Source organism: Sinocyclocheilus grahami, unplaced genomic scaffold (genome assembly GCF_001515645.1).
Source record: "Sinocyclocheilus grahami isolate Dianchi unplaced genomic scaffold, SAMN03320097.WGS_v1.1 scaffold720.1, whole genome shotgun sequence".
NCBI lineage: Eukaryota > Metazoa > Chordata > Actinopteri > Cypriniformes > Cyprinidae > Sinocyclocheilus > Sinocyclocheilus grahami.
In genome coordinates this window covers 370620-387304 of record NW_015505899.1, presented here as the reverse complement: position 1 = coordinate 387304, position 16685 = coordinate 370620, and the positions used below count along the sequence as shown (strand labels likewise).

General features: G+C 37.1%; 1 protein-coding gene across 1 annotated transcript; it reads left to right on the top strand.

Annotated features, from left to right (window-relative positions):
• Positions 1-711: 711 nt before the first annotated feature.
• Positions 712-8747, top strand: LOC107560313 (extracellular calcium-sensing receptor-like). The gene is given in 8 exon segments (XM_016244457.1): positions 712-908; positions 2105-2411; positions 2676-3515; positions 3658-3744; positions 3746-3778; positions 3780-3890; positions 4520-4643; positions 7328-8747. Coding segments are annotated over 8 exon segments (2844 nt in total). The 3' UTR covers positions 8473-8747.
• The last annotated feature ends 7938 nt before the right edge of the window (positions 8748-16685 follow it).

The following is a 16685-nucleotide window of genomic DNA, read 5'->3' as shown; positions in this document are numbered from 1 at the left end:
GCATTTTTTTTTGGAAAGAATAATCATGTTCAGCAGTGAAATTCCTGATGATAAACTATATTGCCCATGCAAACATCTCCACCAATCAGAGAATCATTACTACAAATAACATTGTTTCCCTATGCTTTTTGTGGTGTGTGTATATGGTCAGCTGAAAAAGTGGGTGTGCACTGTTGCACTCTATGCTGCTCAGCCAATCAAATTCAAAGACCAGAACTACTGTAACTGTTGTTTAAATATAAACATTCTTAGTTTTTACTGTTTTGTTCATTTTACTAAGTGTCCCTTTTATGTGTTTTTTTTTCAGGTATGTCCAGCATTCAACCAACCACTGTGTGGTGAATCAAAAATCAAACACTAGCTACTTTAAGTTACTTTCATGGGCTGTGTTTTCCTCCATCCATCACATAATGAACAGGAGAGAGACATTTACTGGAGGAAGGAACAAAAGAATCTTCATCTCTGCAAATAGACCCATATATGATCAGCAATGCGGGTGGACTTCCCAGCTCCTTCCCCACTCAAGAATGTGTTGGTCCGTCTGACACTCTATGCATATTGTCTGTTGATTTCATCAACTAAGGGAAGAGCATTTTAAAATAATTTTTGACAGAAGAGGCAATTGATGAAACTAGTGGAAATTCCAAAACCTGACGCTCTGCCAACGTCTACCTTGCCCCATGAAGACCGCTTCAGAAACCAACTGAAGCAATGAGGTTTCATCTGAAGTTTTACTTGCACTACCTGGTTCTGCTGGGTTTCAGCGGTGTAATTTCAATCTATGGCCCACACCAGAGGGCCCAGAAGACAGGTGACATACTGCTAGGGGGGCTTTTCCCAATACACTTTGGAGTGGCATCCAAAGACCAGGATCTTGCAGCAAGGCCAGAGTCAACTGAGTGTGTCAGGTATAAACACAACATGGTTAGCTTCTCCAAATGCAGTTCAAACTTTTAATATCAAGATAACTGACCTTTGGTAATTAACACATTATTTAGCAACTAACTGTTAATTTAATGTTGATTTAATTTAATGCACTTTTTCTGTGTAGATATAATTTTCAGTGTGTAAATTTAGTAAGTATATGTAAATCTAGATTTACAGATAGATTGTGTCACAGATTTACTTGTTTTATGTATTTTGGGGAAAAAAATAAAGATTTCCATATACTCTTAAGGACTTTAGTCAGTATAGAAAGCCATATTTAATTTGAGGTCCGTTCAATAGGTTGTCCTGTTTTAAGTCACGTGAAATTTGTCTAGAAAGACACATTTCCAGTGTTTTGTTAGCTTAACAACAGAACAACCTACACTCAAGCAAATTTGGTGTAGAAGCAATTTTCACTCAGAAATTGCTAGTAAATTTTTACAAATAATTACAATGAAACGTTAAGTAACACACTGAATTAAACATGACATTTTAAGTAGAAAGACTGAAATAGTATTTTTTTTTTTTGTAAATGTACTCCAGTGCCCTTTGCGTAGTGTTTATTTACACAAAGTGCAAATAGCCCGCCTTGTTGGCAGAACACTACAAAAGACGTTAATCCAACAACGGATCCAGTGGGTTTTTTTTCTCCCTTTTCAAATCTCATATCACTTTGGAAAGGCATTTAATTTCAATAAAATTGAACGAAATAATCGAAAAGTTGAAAATAAATATTGGATAGGGTTCGGTTAGGTGTAGGGAGGGATTTATATTCTCAATAAGGTTGCATCCATTTAATAATTTGAATTAAAATTATAATTTACACTCAATACTTTATTATTGCATACTGTTTTATAATGTACAGTGCTACAATAATGAGGTGCAGGTAATTGCCATTATTTGCAATAAGTAGTATAGTTTTAACATAGTGTAAATATAATCTATAGCTATTTGTACATAGTGTAAATAGCCGCTGCCTAATCTTTGTTTTATTTACAATTTAACACAATTTTACAATGTTTGTCTTTTTCTAAAAGCCTTGCTTTTGTCATGTCATATTAAATATTTTTAGTCAGTTCTAAGTACTAGTCCTTGTTGTTTAACTTGCCTAAATAATAAACATGGCCCAAAGTATCAGTCTTTATACTGTAAAAATATAGGCTGCTTTCTTTTTCAGATATAATTTTCGTGGATTCCGTTGGCTGCAATCTATGATCTTTGCTATAGAGGAAATCAACAACAGCTCTACTCTACTTCCAAACATCACGCTTGGCTACCGTATATTTGACACATGTAACACTGTCTCGAAAGGCCTGGAAGCGTCACTAAGCTTTGTTGCACAGAATAAGATTGATTCACTCAACTTGGATGAGTTCTGTAACTGCACAGGGAACATCCCATCAACCATTGCAGTGGTTGGGGCATCTGGATCTGCAGTATCTACAGCGGTGGCTGACCTTCTGGGCCTCTTCTACATTCCTCAGGTTGTTTTGCAATTTCCAAACCATCTCTAAGTGTTTCATTAGAATAGTTTTGTGAGCAATTACAAGAAATAAGAAAAATATGCTTGGTAAATGCAGCATGAATAAATTAATGTTGACTGTTTTTAAAGACGACAGTTCTATTACACTCATCTGGATGATCTCATTTACCTTTAAGAAATGCTTTAAAACATGACACCACAGGTGAATATGGTTAAAAAAATTACAAAACAATAAAAACATATCACATAACAAATTTTTTTTCAGATCAGCTATGCTTCATCCAGTCGACTTCTGAGCAACAAGAATCAGTACAAATCCTTCATGAGAACTATCCCCACAGATGAGTATCAGGCTATTGCTATGGCTGCCATCATTGACCACTTCCAGTGGAACTGGGTGATTGCTATTGCCTCCGACGATGAATATGGCCGTCCAGGTATTGAAAAGTTTGAAAACGAAATGTTTCATAGGGACATCTGCATTGATCTTAATGTTTTAATTTCACAATACATCGATGAAGCTGAGATTCGACGCCTGGCGGACCGCATCGAAAACTCAACTGCTAAAGTCATCGCCGTGTTTGCTAGTGGACCAGATATCGAGCCACTTATTAAAGAGATGGTGAGGCGAAATGTCACAGACCGTATCTGGTTGGCAAGTGAGGCGTGGGCCAGCTCTAGCCTGGTTGCCAAGCCAGAGTACCTTGATGTCATGGGAGGAACTATTGGCTTTGCACTGAGAGCTGGTCATATACCCGGCTTTAAAGAGTTCTTACAGCAAGTGCACCCAAAGAAGTCCAGTCTCAATGAGTTTGTGAGAGAATTTTGGGAGGAGACTTTTAACTGTTACCTAGAAGATAGTCCAAGGAATGAGGACAGTGAAAATGGCAGTACAAGTTTCAGACCACTGTGTACTGGTGAAGAAGATATTGCAAGTGTGGAGACGCCGTACCTGGACTACACACACCTAAGGATTTCTTATAACGTGTATGTGGCTGTTTATGCCATAGCACAGGCACTTCAGGACATACTAACCTGCACACCTGGAAAAGGATTGTTTGCTAATGGTTCTTGTGCAGACATTAGGAAAGTTGAAGCTTGGCAAGTGGGTTACTTATCATGCTACATTTATATTTGTAAGCTGCACAAGAATTTTCTGTTGCAGTATTTCAGAAGGTTCCCTTCTGCTCTGCTCTTTCTAAGATAGTAACGAAATGGTATTCACATGCCTCTTTTTATTCTAAAAGGTTCTGAAACAACTGAGACACCTCAACTTTATAAACAGCATAGGGGAGAAGGTGCGCTTTGACAATGGCAGTGAGCTCTCAGCAAATTAATACGATTATAAACTGGCATCGATCACCTGAGGTGTAATTCTGTTGTATTTGAGGAGGTTGGTTATTACAGCATACATAACAAGAATGGGGCCAAACTTTCCATTGACAAGACTAAGATACTGTGGAATGGCCATCTAACTGAGGTGAGTAAGCATAGAACATACAGTTCCTAGTTTTCTGGGGCTCTTAGATTGTTATTTATTTAGCCTAGCATTCATTAACTAATGGAGTACCCGAAGGATCACATCCTTGTTCAGTCAGTTACAGAAACAAATGCGACTTGTTGTATAGACCTTTAGCATGAGACAATATATGTGACCCTGGACCACAAAATCAGTCATAAGGGTCAATATTTCGAAATTGAGATTTATACATCATCTGAAAGTTGAATAAATAAGCTTTCCATTGATGTATGTTTGTCAGGATAGGACAATATTTGGCCGAGATACAACTATTTGAATATCTGAAATCTGATGGTGCAAAAAAATCTAAATATTGAGAAAATTGCCTTTAAAGCTGTCGAAATGAAGTCCTTAGCAATGCATATTACTAATCAAAAATTAAGTTTTAATATATTTACGGTAGGAAATTTACTAAATATCTTCATGGAACACGATCTTTACTTAATATACTAATGATGTTTGGCATAAAAGAAAAATTTATAATTTTGACCCATACAATGTTTTTTTGGCTATTGCTACAAATATACATGTGCTACTTATGACTGGTTTTGTGGTCCAGGGTCACATATTGCTTCTCTTTTCTCTGCCAGGTACCATTTTCCAACTGTAGTGAGGAGTGTGTAACTGGAACCAGAAAAGGGATTATTGATGGCAAGCCCACATGCTGCTTCGAGTGTACAGAGTGCTCGGATGGGGAGTACAGTGATCATAAAGGTTAGCAAATTTAGGAATTAGCAACTTGATATCTATTAGACGACTGTCAACACTTTCTTTGCTGGTGGAAGCAACGATGGTAGAGCCGTTTATCTCTAGTCCTAATTAAACAGGATTACTGCACTTCTCATTCATTTTTGTGGTATCCTGTTGTACAACTCTAACAGCAATCCAGTGATGTTAAGGGTATAATGCAGGAGTGTCGAATCCTGTTCTGTTCCTGGAAGGCCAATGTCCTGTAGACTGTGCAATGCATTATGGGTATTCTCTAGCCATCGGTTGTACTCTCATTATTGCGGTGCATTATGGATTGAATGAGTGCGCTTGATAACATTCGCTGGTTTCGGACACCACTACAAATGCCTTTCCCCTCAAAAAGTGCGCTAATTAAGGTTTTGAACACAGCCCAAGTTGAATATTACACTTTCTCCAATGGTAGATCCACAGAGATCCCTGGTTCAGGTGTCTACACCGAGGTGTTCATAATTACTTGAAGTCCAGTCAAGTCGCCTTTATTTATATAGCGCTTTTAACAATACAGATTGGGTCAAAGCAGCTTTACAGCATTAAATAGGAAAAAAGTGTGTTGATCATGCAAAAGGACAATAGTAAACACTCAAATTTTAAAATCATCATTGATTCAATGATGTCATTGTCCAGCTCAGTTAATTCAAATAGTATCTGTGCAATCAAATTAACGATATTCCTGGAAATAAAGTGTCCACTTTATCCAACTAAGCAAGCCAGAGGTGACAGCGTCAAGGAACTAAAACTCCATCGGTGACAGAAATGGAGGAAAAAAACCTTGGGAGAATCCAGGCTCAGTCAGGGGTCCAGTTCTCCTCTGGCCATACGAAACCAGCAGTTTAACTGACCGTTCGCAGGGAGCTTGATTGACAGATGATCTGACCAATCAGTACGCAGCAGTGGCGGATATTATGTGCCGCCGCTGCTATCCACCATCTTGCCCGACAGCTACGGCCGGTCTCCCTAGAAATCCATGTTAAAATGGGGTAAAAATTATCTACTGAATTGAAACTTTTTCAATATAACGAAGTATAAAAATGTGTGGAGGGTTAAGCTGTGATGTTGTTGGCTGCCACAGTAACGGCAATAAGCCAAGGAATTCCTTTAAAGTACTTGTTTTGCGTACCAGAAAATCTGTCATGTCCGGCGCTGTATGCATGGCTTGTAGCACTTAAGTTAAAATACTGAGTGTTAAATAATAAAATAATATGTTAAAACGTGTGCTCTTATACTGTGGACAAAATCCTGTGAATTTCACATTATATTGTCGGCTTGGAAAGTATGTAAATGCGCATGGCCAGACGCCGCAGCTGTATCCCTTCTAGCCTTGACCACAAATCAGACAGGAGAGTAGATTAATTTCTGTGAACACTAACTTGAAAAATGGTGTGTTCTGCGGTTGAAATAAAATACGTTCCGATGTTTATAAATATTCATTTCATGCTTTACGTGCATATAAAAGACAATCGGTTCACGTGTTTGAACTGAGGCAATACAGTGATCTGTCACGACACATTATTTATTGTTTGAATTTCTTTAAAAAGGACAAAATTTGAAAGCTGAGAGTCCTGAGACCTTGTTTCATACCAGAACTAACCTGCTTTGTCTTGTCTGTCGGCACGTTGTCCGTTTCCTCTTTGCTCTGCGATGTATTTTTCACTGCGTGAGAACATGTGTAATGTGAGAGCGGCAATGTTTGTCAGAGATGGCAACAGTAACTAAAGAGGGCGGGTCTTTTCGAACAGTCAATTCCAGGCTGCAGCAAAGTCAGATTGTGCAGAGGACACATCTGGTTCCCGTAGTCTTATACCGGTGGCCATGTAGGTGACGAGGTCTTCACTGGGGATCTGTCTCTGGGGCTCATCTAATTGACATGGTCTCCACTGACATTTAGGGCTGTAGAGGCCATCGGATCTGGATACAGACTGGATCTGGTGGCTACGGTGACCTCGGAATAAGAATTAAACAGACTAATATTAGTGTAGATGCCATTCTTCTTATGATGTAACAAGTACATCGGGTGTTATGGGAAGTGTTCCCGGTATCAGTTGACCTAATTAATGCAGCCTAACAATCCTTTAACGGATTTGAATAATAGAAATGTGTTAGTGTGTTATGTGTAAGCCAGGTTAAAGTGATGGGTCTTTAATCTAGATTTAAAGTGACAGAGTGTGTCTGCCTTCCGAACAATGTCAAGGCACTGAGCCTTGAGGTACTCCATATTGTACTGGTATGATACCTCATTATTCACTGCTACGAATTGATGACTTGAAAACTACAGGCAGGTGTTAGAGCAGGGTTGGAACTGAAGTCTGCAGCAGGAGAATGGTTGGCCACCTCTGTTAAATCTTAGTAATCTTAGTTAATAAAATAATCTTAGTTAATTTAAACATTTGCTAATTACATTTAAAAAATAAAACCAATCTTAACCAATGTGTTAACATTGGTTAGTGCACTTTGAACTAACATGAGGAAACAATGAATAACTGCATTTTATTAACCAGCATTAACAAAGATTAATACATGCAAAGAATATATTCCCCATTGTTAACTGAAGCATAAAGTAATGTTAACAATTGAATACTTGAGTGTTACTGTAATTATCACAACAGTTTGAATATTGTATTTTGTTCCTGTTTCTTTTCTTTTTTCCACAGATGCCAGTGTTTGCTCTAAATGCCCAAATAACTCCTGGTCTAATGGCAATCACACATCCTGCTTTCTGAAGGAGATTGAGTTTCTGTCCTGGACCGAACCGTTTGGGATTGCTTTGGCCTTATTTGCAGTTCTTGGGGTTCTGTTAACAGCTTTTGTGTTGGGTGTTTTTGTGCGATTCCGTGATACCCCAATTGTGAAAGAATCAAACCGAGAGCTGTCATTTCTTTTGCTTTTCTCACTCATCTGTTGTTTCTCTAGCTCTCTTATATTCATAGGTGAACCACAAGACTGGACGTGCCGTTTACGGCAACCAGCTTTTGGAATCAGCTTTGTTTTATGCATCTCTTGCATTCTAGTTAAAACCAATCGTGTCCTACTGGTATTTGAAGCCAAAATCCCCACCAGACTCCACAGTAAATGGTGGGGACTAAACCTGCAGTTCTTACTGGTGTTCCTGTTCACATTTGTGCAGGTGATGATCTGTGTGGTTTGGTTGTACAACGCCCCACCAGGGAGTTACAAGAACTATGATATTGATGAGATCATCTTTATCACCTGTAACGAGGGCTCCATGATGGCATTGGGGTTCCTTATCGGTTATACGTGCCTGCTGACAGCTGTTTGTTTCTTCTTTGCATTCAAGTCTCGAAAACTTCCTGAAAACTTCACAGAGGCCAAGTTCATAACATTTAGCATGCTGATTTTTTTCATTGTTTGGATCTCCTTCATCCCCGCATACTTCAGCACGTATGGCAAATTTGTCTCAGCGGTTGAGGTCATTGCTATTCTGGCCTCCAGCTTTAGTTTGCTAGCCTGTATCTTTTTCAACAAGGTGTACATCATTCTTCTAAAACCATCCAGGAACACAATTGAGGAGGTTCGCTGTAGCACAGCAGCTCATGCTTTCAAAGCAGCAGCAAAAGCGACACTACGACAAAGTTCTGCCTCCAGGAAGATGTCAAGCAGCGTGGGTAGGTCCTCTGCCTCCTCCCCCTCTTCCTCAATCAGCATGAAGACCAATGGGAATGAAACGGAGTCCCCCTCTACACGGAGACATGGTCAGAAACCAAGGGTGAGCTTTGGAAGTGGAACAGTCAGTCTCTCCTTAAGCTTTGAGGAAGCTAGAAAGAACTCGGTCAAATGAGTGCACAAACTGGTTTGTGAATGATTGTACTTCCACTGTAATGTAAATCATGTTTTTGATTAAAGGATATGGTTGGTTTTGGCATCACGGTGGTGGTACCCCTCCCAGTCCTCAGGCACAGACTAATCTCTGTCAACAAAACTTAGACCTGCCATAACTCACTGACACAAGAGTAATTTGTGTGCAAGCCATTTGTTTACCACAGCATTCATTCATAGGCACTTTTTATGTCACTCTGTTTAAGGCATCTGCAAAATGCCTTAAATATAACACAGAAGCAGATAAATAAAATAAAAACACTTGATTTCTGTCTAATGTTTTCTAGTCCCGTGAAAATAGTTTTACTAGTTCGGAGAAGAGCTTACAAGCAAAAAGGGAAAGTGAAAGAGCCTGTAATACAACTTGTATCTATATCAGACTGCTTTTTTGAGATGGTGACAACTCCAAGATTGCAAAGGATTTTAAATGGACCCAGAGATGACCTTTCTTGCCCAATAAGCAGGTAAGATACCTGTTGATTACAGGCTCTACACAGTCCCTTTTTGACTGGAAGCTCTTCTTTGAATAAAGTTTATTTTCTTTAACAATGGATGACTCCTCACATGGTTGCCTTTTTGAATTATCCATTGTATCAACAGTATTGCACATAATATGGCTACAAGCTGTCAGAACTAACACACCCTTCACTGCACAACACATGCACTGTAATGGTGTGACCTTATTCTCATTGGAAGTAACTTAAACCATGCATAGACAAATGCCATAAAAACTGACATTTCCCACTAAGTCTGATTCAACAACTTAAACTATAAATAATTATTACAAGGAGACAGTTTGAACACTGACTTTTTACGTGATTTGTCAACAATTGTTTTTTAAACAATAAAAATCAAGGTACATTTACTGTAGATCCCAAAGGAGAATAAACATAAATAGATCAACTAATTGCCAACAGATGTAAACAATGACATCGTAATAGTTGTTTCTGATTGGACAACAAGCTTAACAATGACAACTGTAACTGCAGATAGATAGATAATATTTCATTTTCATATAAAAACAACAATTTATATAATATATAATATAAAACAATAGCTAGGTTATTGTTACATATTTGAGAGATGATTGCGTTTTACTGGACCATCTTGTCTGTGCCAAAATTTTGGTCTTGATATCCAAACACTAGTCAAAAGAAAGTAAATTTTTCTTTCAGTCCAAGAGACAAAGGAAGCAGGAAACAAGGTGGTGGTGAAATGAGCAGAGGGATAACTTTGATATTCAGTCTGATTTAATATGACCAGTGCATCAAGCGTTCTACTAAAGCACAAGGAATGAAAAATTACTAATTTACAACAGAAGAAGTGTACAACACCGATGTATGTTTGCTTGGTTTAATCAAGTGGATCAGTTGACTTAAATTCAGATGTCAGAAATCGCACAAACACTGATGTTCAGATTAAAAGTCAACATTAAAGGGATAGTTCACCCAAAAATTAAAATTAGTTTATTTTCCTAGGCGTATATGACTTCCTTCTTTCAGATGAATCCAATCGGAGTTATATAAAAACTTGTCTTTGATCTTCCAAGCTGTTTAATGGCAGTCAGCGGGTGTTGCAGTTCATCAGACCAAAAGAAGTGAAATAAAGCACATCCATCCATAATAAAAAGTGCCTCACACGGATCCTGTAGCGAATAGATGCATTTTTGTAAGAAAAATATCCATATTCAAAACGTAATAATCACATTAATCTAGCTTCCACCAACAGTTGTACACAGAAGCAGCTCCGGGAGGATGACATTAGATTTCGGCGTTGCGCATGCTCGTGAAAACCAACGTTTGTTAACAGGAGCAAAGGAAGCAAAGTTTCCTTACTTTAGCAAAGGAAAACAAGTCTCCTCTTGGCTTATATCGAAATCCTCCGACATACTTTACAAATCCTCGTTTTGTACTTCTAATTCGTGACCATTGTTTTGTTTTGATCTCTCCCCTGCGCTTCCACGTTCATCACTTCTGAGCGGCGCATGCGCAACGCTGACATCCTACGTCATCCGCCCGGAGCTGCTTCCGTGTACAACAGTGAGCGCAAGCTAGATTAAATTGATTATTACGTTTAAATATGGATATTTTTCTTACAAAAATGCATCGATTCGCTACAGGAGGCCTTTGTTCACCCCCCGCAGCCGTGTGAGGCACTTTTTATTATGGATGGATGCGCTTTATTTCACTTCTTTTGGACTGATGAACTGCAACACCCGCTGACTGCCATTAAACAGATCAAAGACAGTTTTAATATAACTCCAACTGGATTCGTCTGAAAGAAGAAAGTCATATACACCTAGGAAGCCTTGAAGGTGAGTAATTCATGGGCTGATTTTCATTTTTAGGTGAACTAACCCTTTAATAAACGGATAACCATTCAATGCATGTGTTGAAATGAGATTTAGTGACATCTATGTTCAGAAGGAAAATTAAAGGTCAGGGGACATCCTTCCCTAATTGCTTGCAAAATTGGGCCTGTCCCAATACCCACATTTGCAGTCTTGGCCGGAAGTAAGTACACAAGACTGCCCCAGGACTGCTCAGTAATGCACACTATTCTGAGTAGTATTTCAGGCTAAGCATATTCTGTCATTCATCATGTTCAGGAACTCGCGTGGAAATCACGACATGCCAAGGAAAATTGTAAAATTGCAGTGAAAATTCATTTAATTGGATATTTGATATTTATATAAAATGTAAAGTGTAGGATATTTTATAGGAATTTTATATTTTATCACAATTAAAAGCACCACAATTAAATTGTGTCATTAGGAACTACTAAACAGAAATGTAGATGTTTAAAGTGCAAATAATTAAATGTACAAAATGTGTAAGCAAAGCTCTGTAAAAACTTTACTTGCACTTGAACACTTAATGAAATATGCCATGTAAGTAGACAAGTAATCAAATGACAGACGCAGTGGGTCCAAATACCCACACTGTGGTCACTAGTTGGGAGTGCATGCACACAACAGGAATCAAGTGCACAAGATTGTCCCGCACTACATCCACATCATTTGGAATACCGCTTCAGAGCTGTATTCAAGGCTAAGCGAATCCCATCATGCATCATGCTCTGGACATAAATCGTGAGACTTGAAATGTCCTGGCTCTTCCAAGCTTTATGGCAGTGAATAGTGGTCTTGAAGCAAAATAAAGTGCATAAATCCATCATAAAAAGTACACCTAAGATGGCTGAGGGTGAGTAAATCATGGGGTAGTTTTAATTTTTGGGTGAACTATCCCTTTAAATGTTATACATGGGGACTACTGAAATTAAATGTAGTTTACACTGAAAAGTTTAATTTAAAGTGCAAAGTATTACATGTACAAAATGTGTAAAACAAAACAAAAAACACTGTTTTTTTGTGCATGTGTGGGTACCTGTTTTATATCCTGGTGGGGACTTAAACCTGAATACACACAGACTCGTGGGGACTTAAATTGAGGTCCCCATGGGGAAACAAGCTTGTAAACAATACAGAATGAAGTTTTTTGAAAACTTAAAAATGCAGAAAGTTTCCTGTAAGGGGTAGGTTTAGGTGTAGGGTGATAGAAAATATGGTTTGTACAAAATAAAAACCATTACGCCTATGGAGAGTCCCCACAAGGATAGCAAACCAGGTGTGTGTGTGTGTGTGTGTGAATATCATGTTATAATTGTGATTGTAAAAAATATATGTATTTTGTCAACAAAGCTTCCCAGGTGCATATGAAGTTTAAGTGAATGCTAATAGTGTGAAGAGCTGTAATACAGACAAAGTGTGTTTGGTAACATTTCCGTCACACGCTTGAGGTATTCGGCCAATCACAACGCACTGGATAGTTGGCCAATCAGAGCACACCTCGCTTTTCAGAACGATGAGCTTTGTAAAAATCGACACATTTCAGAAAGGCGGGGCGTAGAGGAGAAACAATAATGTACAGTGTGTGGAAAATAATGTTTTTTTAACCTTAAACCGCATAAATGCATTTCATTACACCAAATAATGTTCTTTGTGATTGTAATAATCATATGACCCCTTTAAATATATTTTACTGGTGAAATCAATTCTTTATACATTTTGCGACAATTCTTTATAAATTTTGCTTTAGTCTGCAAGTAGGAGCTGCATGCATTTCAAGACTACTTAACTAAATGTCACTTTTGAACTTACAAACTTACAAAAATTCCACATCACAGTGGTGTAAGTTTTGAAAATATTTTTGTTTGTCCAAAGTAATTTGATACAGTTGTCTGCCATTACAAACTGCACATATTCTAATTGTGAATAACTGTTGCACACAGTTTTTAAGGTAGTTTGCAGGCGGGTTGTATCAAGCATTATGGAGATGGTCTTCCCCTATATGCAACAGTTTTTGTTCTGCATGTAAAACTTAAATCCTAAAATTATTTAAGTAGCTTGTTCCTGGCATTCTACAGTTTTAGTAGTTTTAGAGCTTCTCCATTTTCCATGGCCATTCAGCTAAACGGAATATGACATACCCAAAGTAATTTCTTGAATTTATTTTGTAAAATGATATACTATAGCTCTTTTTAAATAATTGTTAAAGACATTTGTCACCTTTTGGCCAGACTCAGATACAAAGGTTACTTTGGAGGAGTTTCGGCCATGACAAAGGATCAGTTTCACAAGGTGAATGGCTTTCCAAACTCCTACTGGGGCTGGGGTGGAGAGGACGATGACCTGAGAATAAGGTAAGAGAAACTTAAGATGATATGGTTTAGGATGTGCACAAGTACCTGTAGGTGACTCACACAAAATGGCTAATCTTTAAAACATTAAAAAGGACATAATATATGTAATACGAAGGTGCATGTGTTTTTTTTTTAGTGAAGAGAGATTTCAATTTCTGATGTAGTATCGTCCATGTTAGAATATTGCTGTCTTATTGTTAAGGATTTTAACAGAACCATCTTTTTCAGGGTGACACTGCAAAAAATGTCAATAATCCGTCCATCCCCGGAAGTGGCACGCTACACCATGGTCTTTCACAAGAGGGACAGCGGCAATCAAATCAATAAAGATAGGTCAGTTTAAGTGTGAATGATAAATATATATTGTAGTACTAGTGTTATTCTGGTCTTCTGAGAAATCATAACTAAAGTGAGGAACAATTTTGAGAGCATTCATTGTTAAATCACAATTAATTTAAGGAAATGAGCTTAATACATCCAGTGATAATGACAACTTCTTTGTATGTAACATCATACTAAAAAAATATGGGTTAGATGAATACAGTAAAAAAATTGAATTCTGAATAATTGAATCACGAGTTTTAAGATGATGGTTTGCCCCATAAAAATTTAGAGTAGCGCCATAAACTTAATCCTGCATGTCACAATTCTCTGTGCCGTCTGTTGTATACCAGCAGTTATATAACACAAAGGTCATTCCAAAATGAATGTTTAATGGAAAAATGGTGAAGATCAATGGACAGGCAGTCTATTAATTAAGTGATCCGATGTTTCCTCACAAAAGTCAGTTCACTTGTATGTCTTTCCTCCATTGACCTGCATTAAAAAGCTCCAGCCCGTTTTCAATTATTCAAAGTCCAATAATGAAAATCATGCCCCAAAACGGTGCTTTTGGCATCTGTGATATGCCGAAATATTGGATATACAGCATTTCACGGATGCCTAGGTAGTGACAGCGGGTTGAAAATTGAAAAATACAAATTTGGAAAAAAGAAATATGACCCTAGGTTTGATTTGCTTATATTGTCCTCATTTGAAAGTCACTTTGGATAAATATATCTGCAAAATTATTAAATGTAAATGAAAATTAACCTCTTGTCTTCAATGAAGTGTGCTAGAGCAGATAGCAATGGCATTCAAAGTGAATTTATGAATCATAACCTGCCAAATTGACTATTGATTTAATAGCGTTACTCATTGAGTGATTAGGAAGTTAGCTTACAGTTTCCATCTTTCTTAATTTTCGGATTTTTAACTGACACATTGATATTATCAAACTAATTTTTGTACGTTTTTCAAACTGAATGAAACAAAACATGACTGAATTCATAAATCATATTGCTAATACTATTCTATTGATGCTTGTGGTGTTGTTGCAAATTTGATAGTACTACTCGTGGTCTACTAAGGATTGCACCATTCACAAAGCAAAAAGCACATAAATGCCGAAATATTGGATATACAGCATTTCACGGATGCCTAGGTAGTGACAGCGGGTTGAAAATTGAAAAATACAAATTTGGAAAAAAGAAATATGACCCTAGGTTTGATTTGCTTATATTGTCCTCATTTGAAAGTCACTTTGGATAAATATATCTGCAAAATTATTAAATGTAAATGAAAATTAACCTCTTGTCTTCAATGAAGTGTGCTAGAGCAGATAGCAATGGCATTCAAAGTGAATTTATGAATCATAACCTGCCAAATTGACTATTGATTTAATAGCGTTACTCATTGAGTGATTAGGAAGTTAGCTTACAGTTTCCATCTTTCTTAATTTTCGGATTTTTAACTGACACATTGATATTATCAAACCAATTTTTGTACGTTTTTCAAACTGAATGAAACAAAACATGACTGAATTCATAAATCATATTGCTAATACTATTCTATTGATGCTTGTGGTGTTGTTGCAAATTTGATAGTACTACTCGTGGTCTACTAAGGATTGCACCATTCACAAAGCAAAAAGCACATACATTTTTTGTGAGACTATTTTAAAAAGTGGTTTACACTATTACATGTCAAAAAATAAATAAATAAATCTGCACATCACTAAGTAGCCTATGTTCTCGGTCATCAAATCTTTCTACCATGTATATTGTGGTTTACAGTGTTTTTTTCCCCTGGCATAAGATCTTTTTTTCTTGATTTGCACGTCATTATTTTATAAAGATTTTTATAATATATAATTACACTTTTTTTTTTCTTTTTTTTTATAGAAAACTATCTTGAGTGCAGTCTTGTGAGTGCATACCATTCAAATGAAAACGGAACAATTTAGTGTTTTACATTTAATGTGTAAAACGTTTTTGTGACATCACACATTTGAATAAATCCGTTTAAATTCACTTCCACAGTGACAGATTAGATTTATCATCACAAAATCTTATCATCATCACTACTTTGGCTCATAACTGGTATGTGGATGGTGATTGAGATGTGCTGTTGTGCAGTTTGAATCTCTTTCGTCTTCATCTCAACGTTAGGAAATAATGGTTGAAGCTTATGTGCCTAATCGCATCAGTAGAGCATTATTAGTTTGTTCAGTGCGTTTCACCGTGGATTAATTTGTAAACCAGTCATTGTGCATGATTGGACCTGACATTAATGGCACAACACGTAAGCAAGTTGTGACACTACTGTTTTGATGCAGCCAGTTTTGTTTCAATCTCATTGAGTTAAAAGCATCAGAGGTTCCCACAAATGCACATTAAAATGAAGATATTATACATGGATTTATATTTCACCATACATTCCACAATTACATCTCATGACAGGTATTAATTAATGAAAAGAAATAAATGCACAGCTGTTTGCATTTGTACTCTGCATCAAAAATATATATGAATACGCTGTTGCTTCTCCAGCTTTTATGTCAAGGAGTTGTAAAGACTGGTTACTCTCATGGTATGTATGAAGCACGTTTCTGTCAGAGACTCAGTGGCATATAAATGAGAATTTATGTTATGCAGAAACTCTCACAAAGCAGAAAAACAAAAACATGAACACATTTCTCACGTACTATATGTGATCTCACAGTTTGAAGTGTCTTGTCAAAGGAAATTAACAAATGTCATGAATAATGAAGAGAAGTTTGTTCTTATAGAATGAGCACATGCATTCTTATGAATAATTATGAGACACGGAGAGGAGTCATCGATATACTGTAGGTGTGAGGAAATGTTGCGTTCTGTGACATTGACACAATGAGGATTTTAAAAAGGGAAGCTCAAAATTAACCAGTTTTCACCTCAAATAAATTTGACACATGCTAGCGTTATCTTCTGTGATGTACAACACAAACACCTCTCTGAAAATGTAGTTAAGCGTTTCAGAGGTTTTCTTTTAGTTTGTCATAATCCAGACTTTTTAAAACAGATCCTCATGTGCAATAGTGTGGGCATTGATGCTTAATTCCAAAGTATATATGTAAAGATGCTACTCCATTATAACAGTCGGCAATTCTATTCT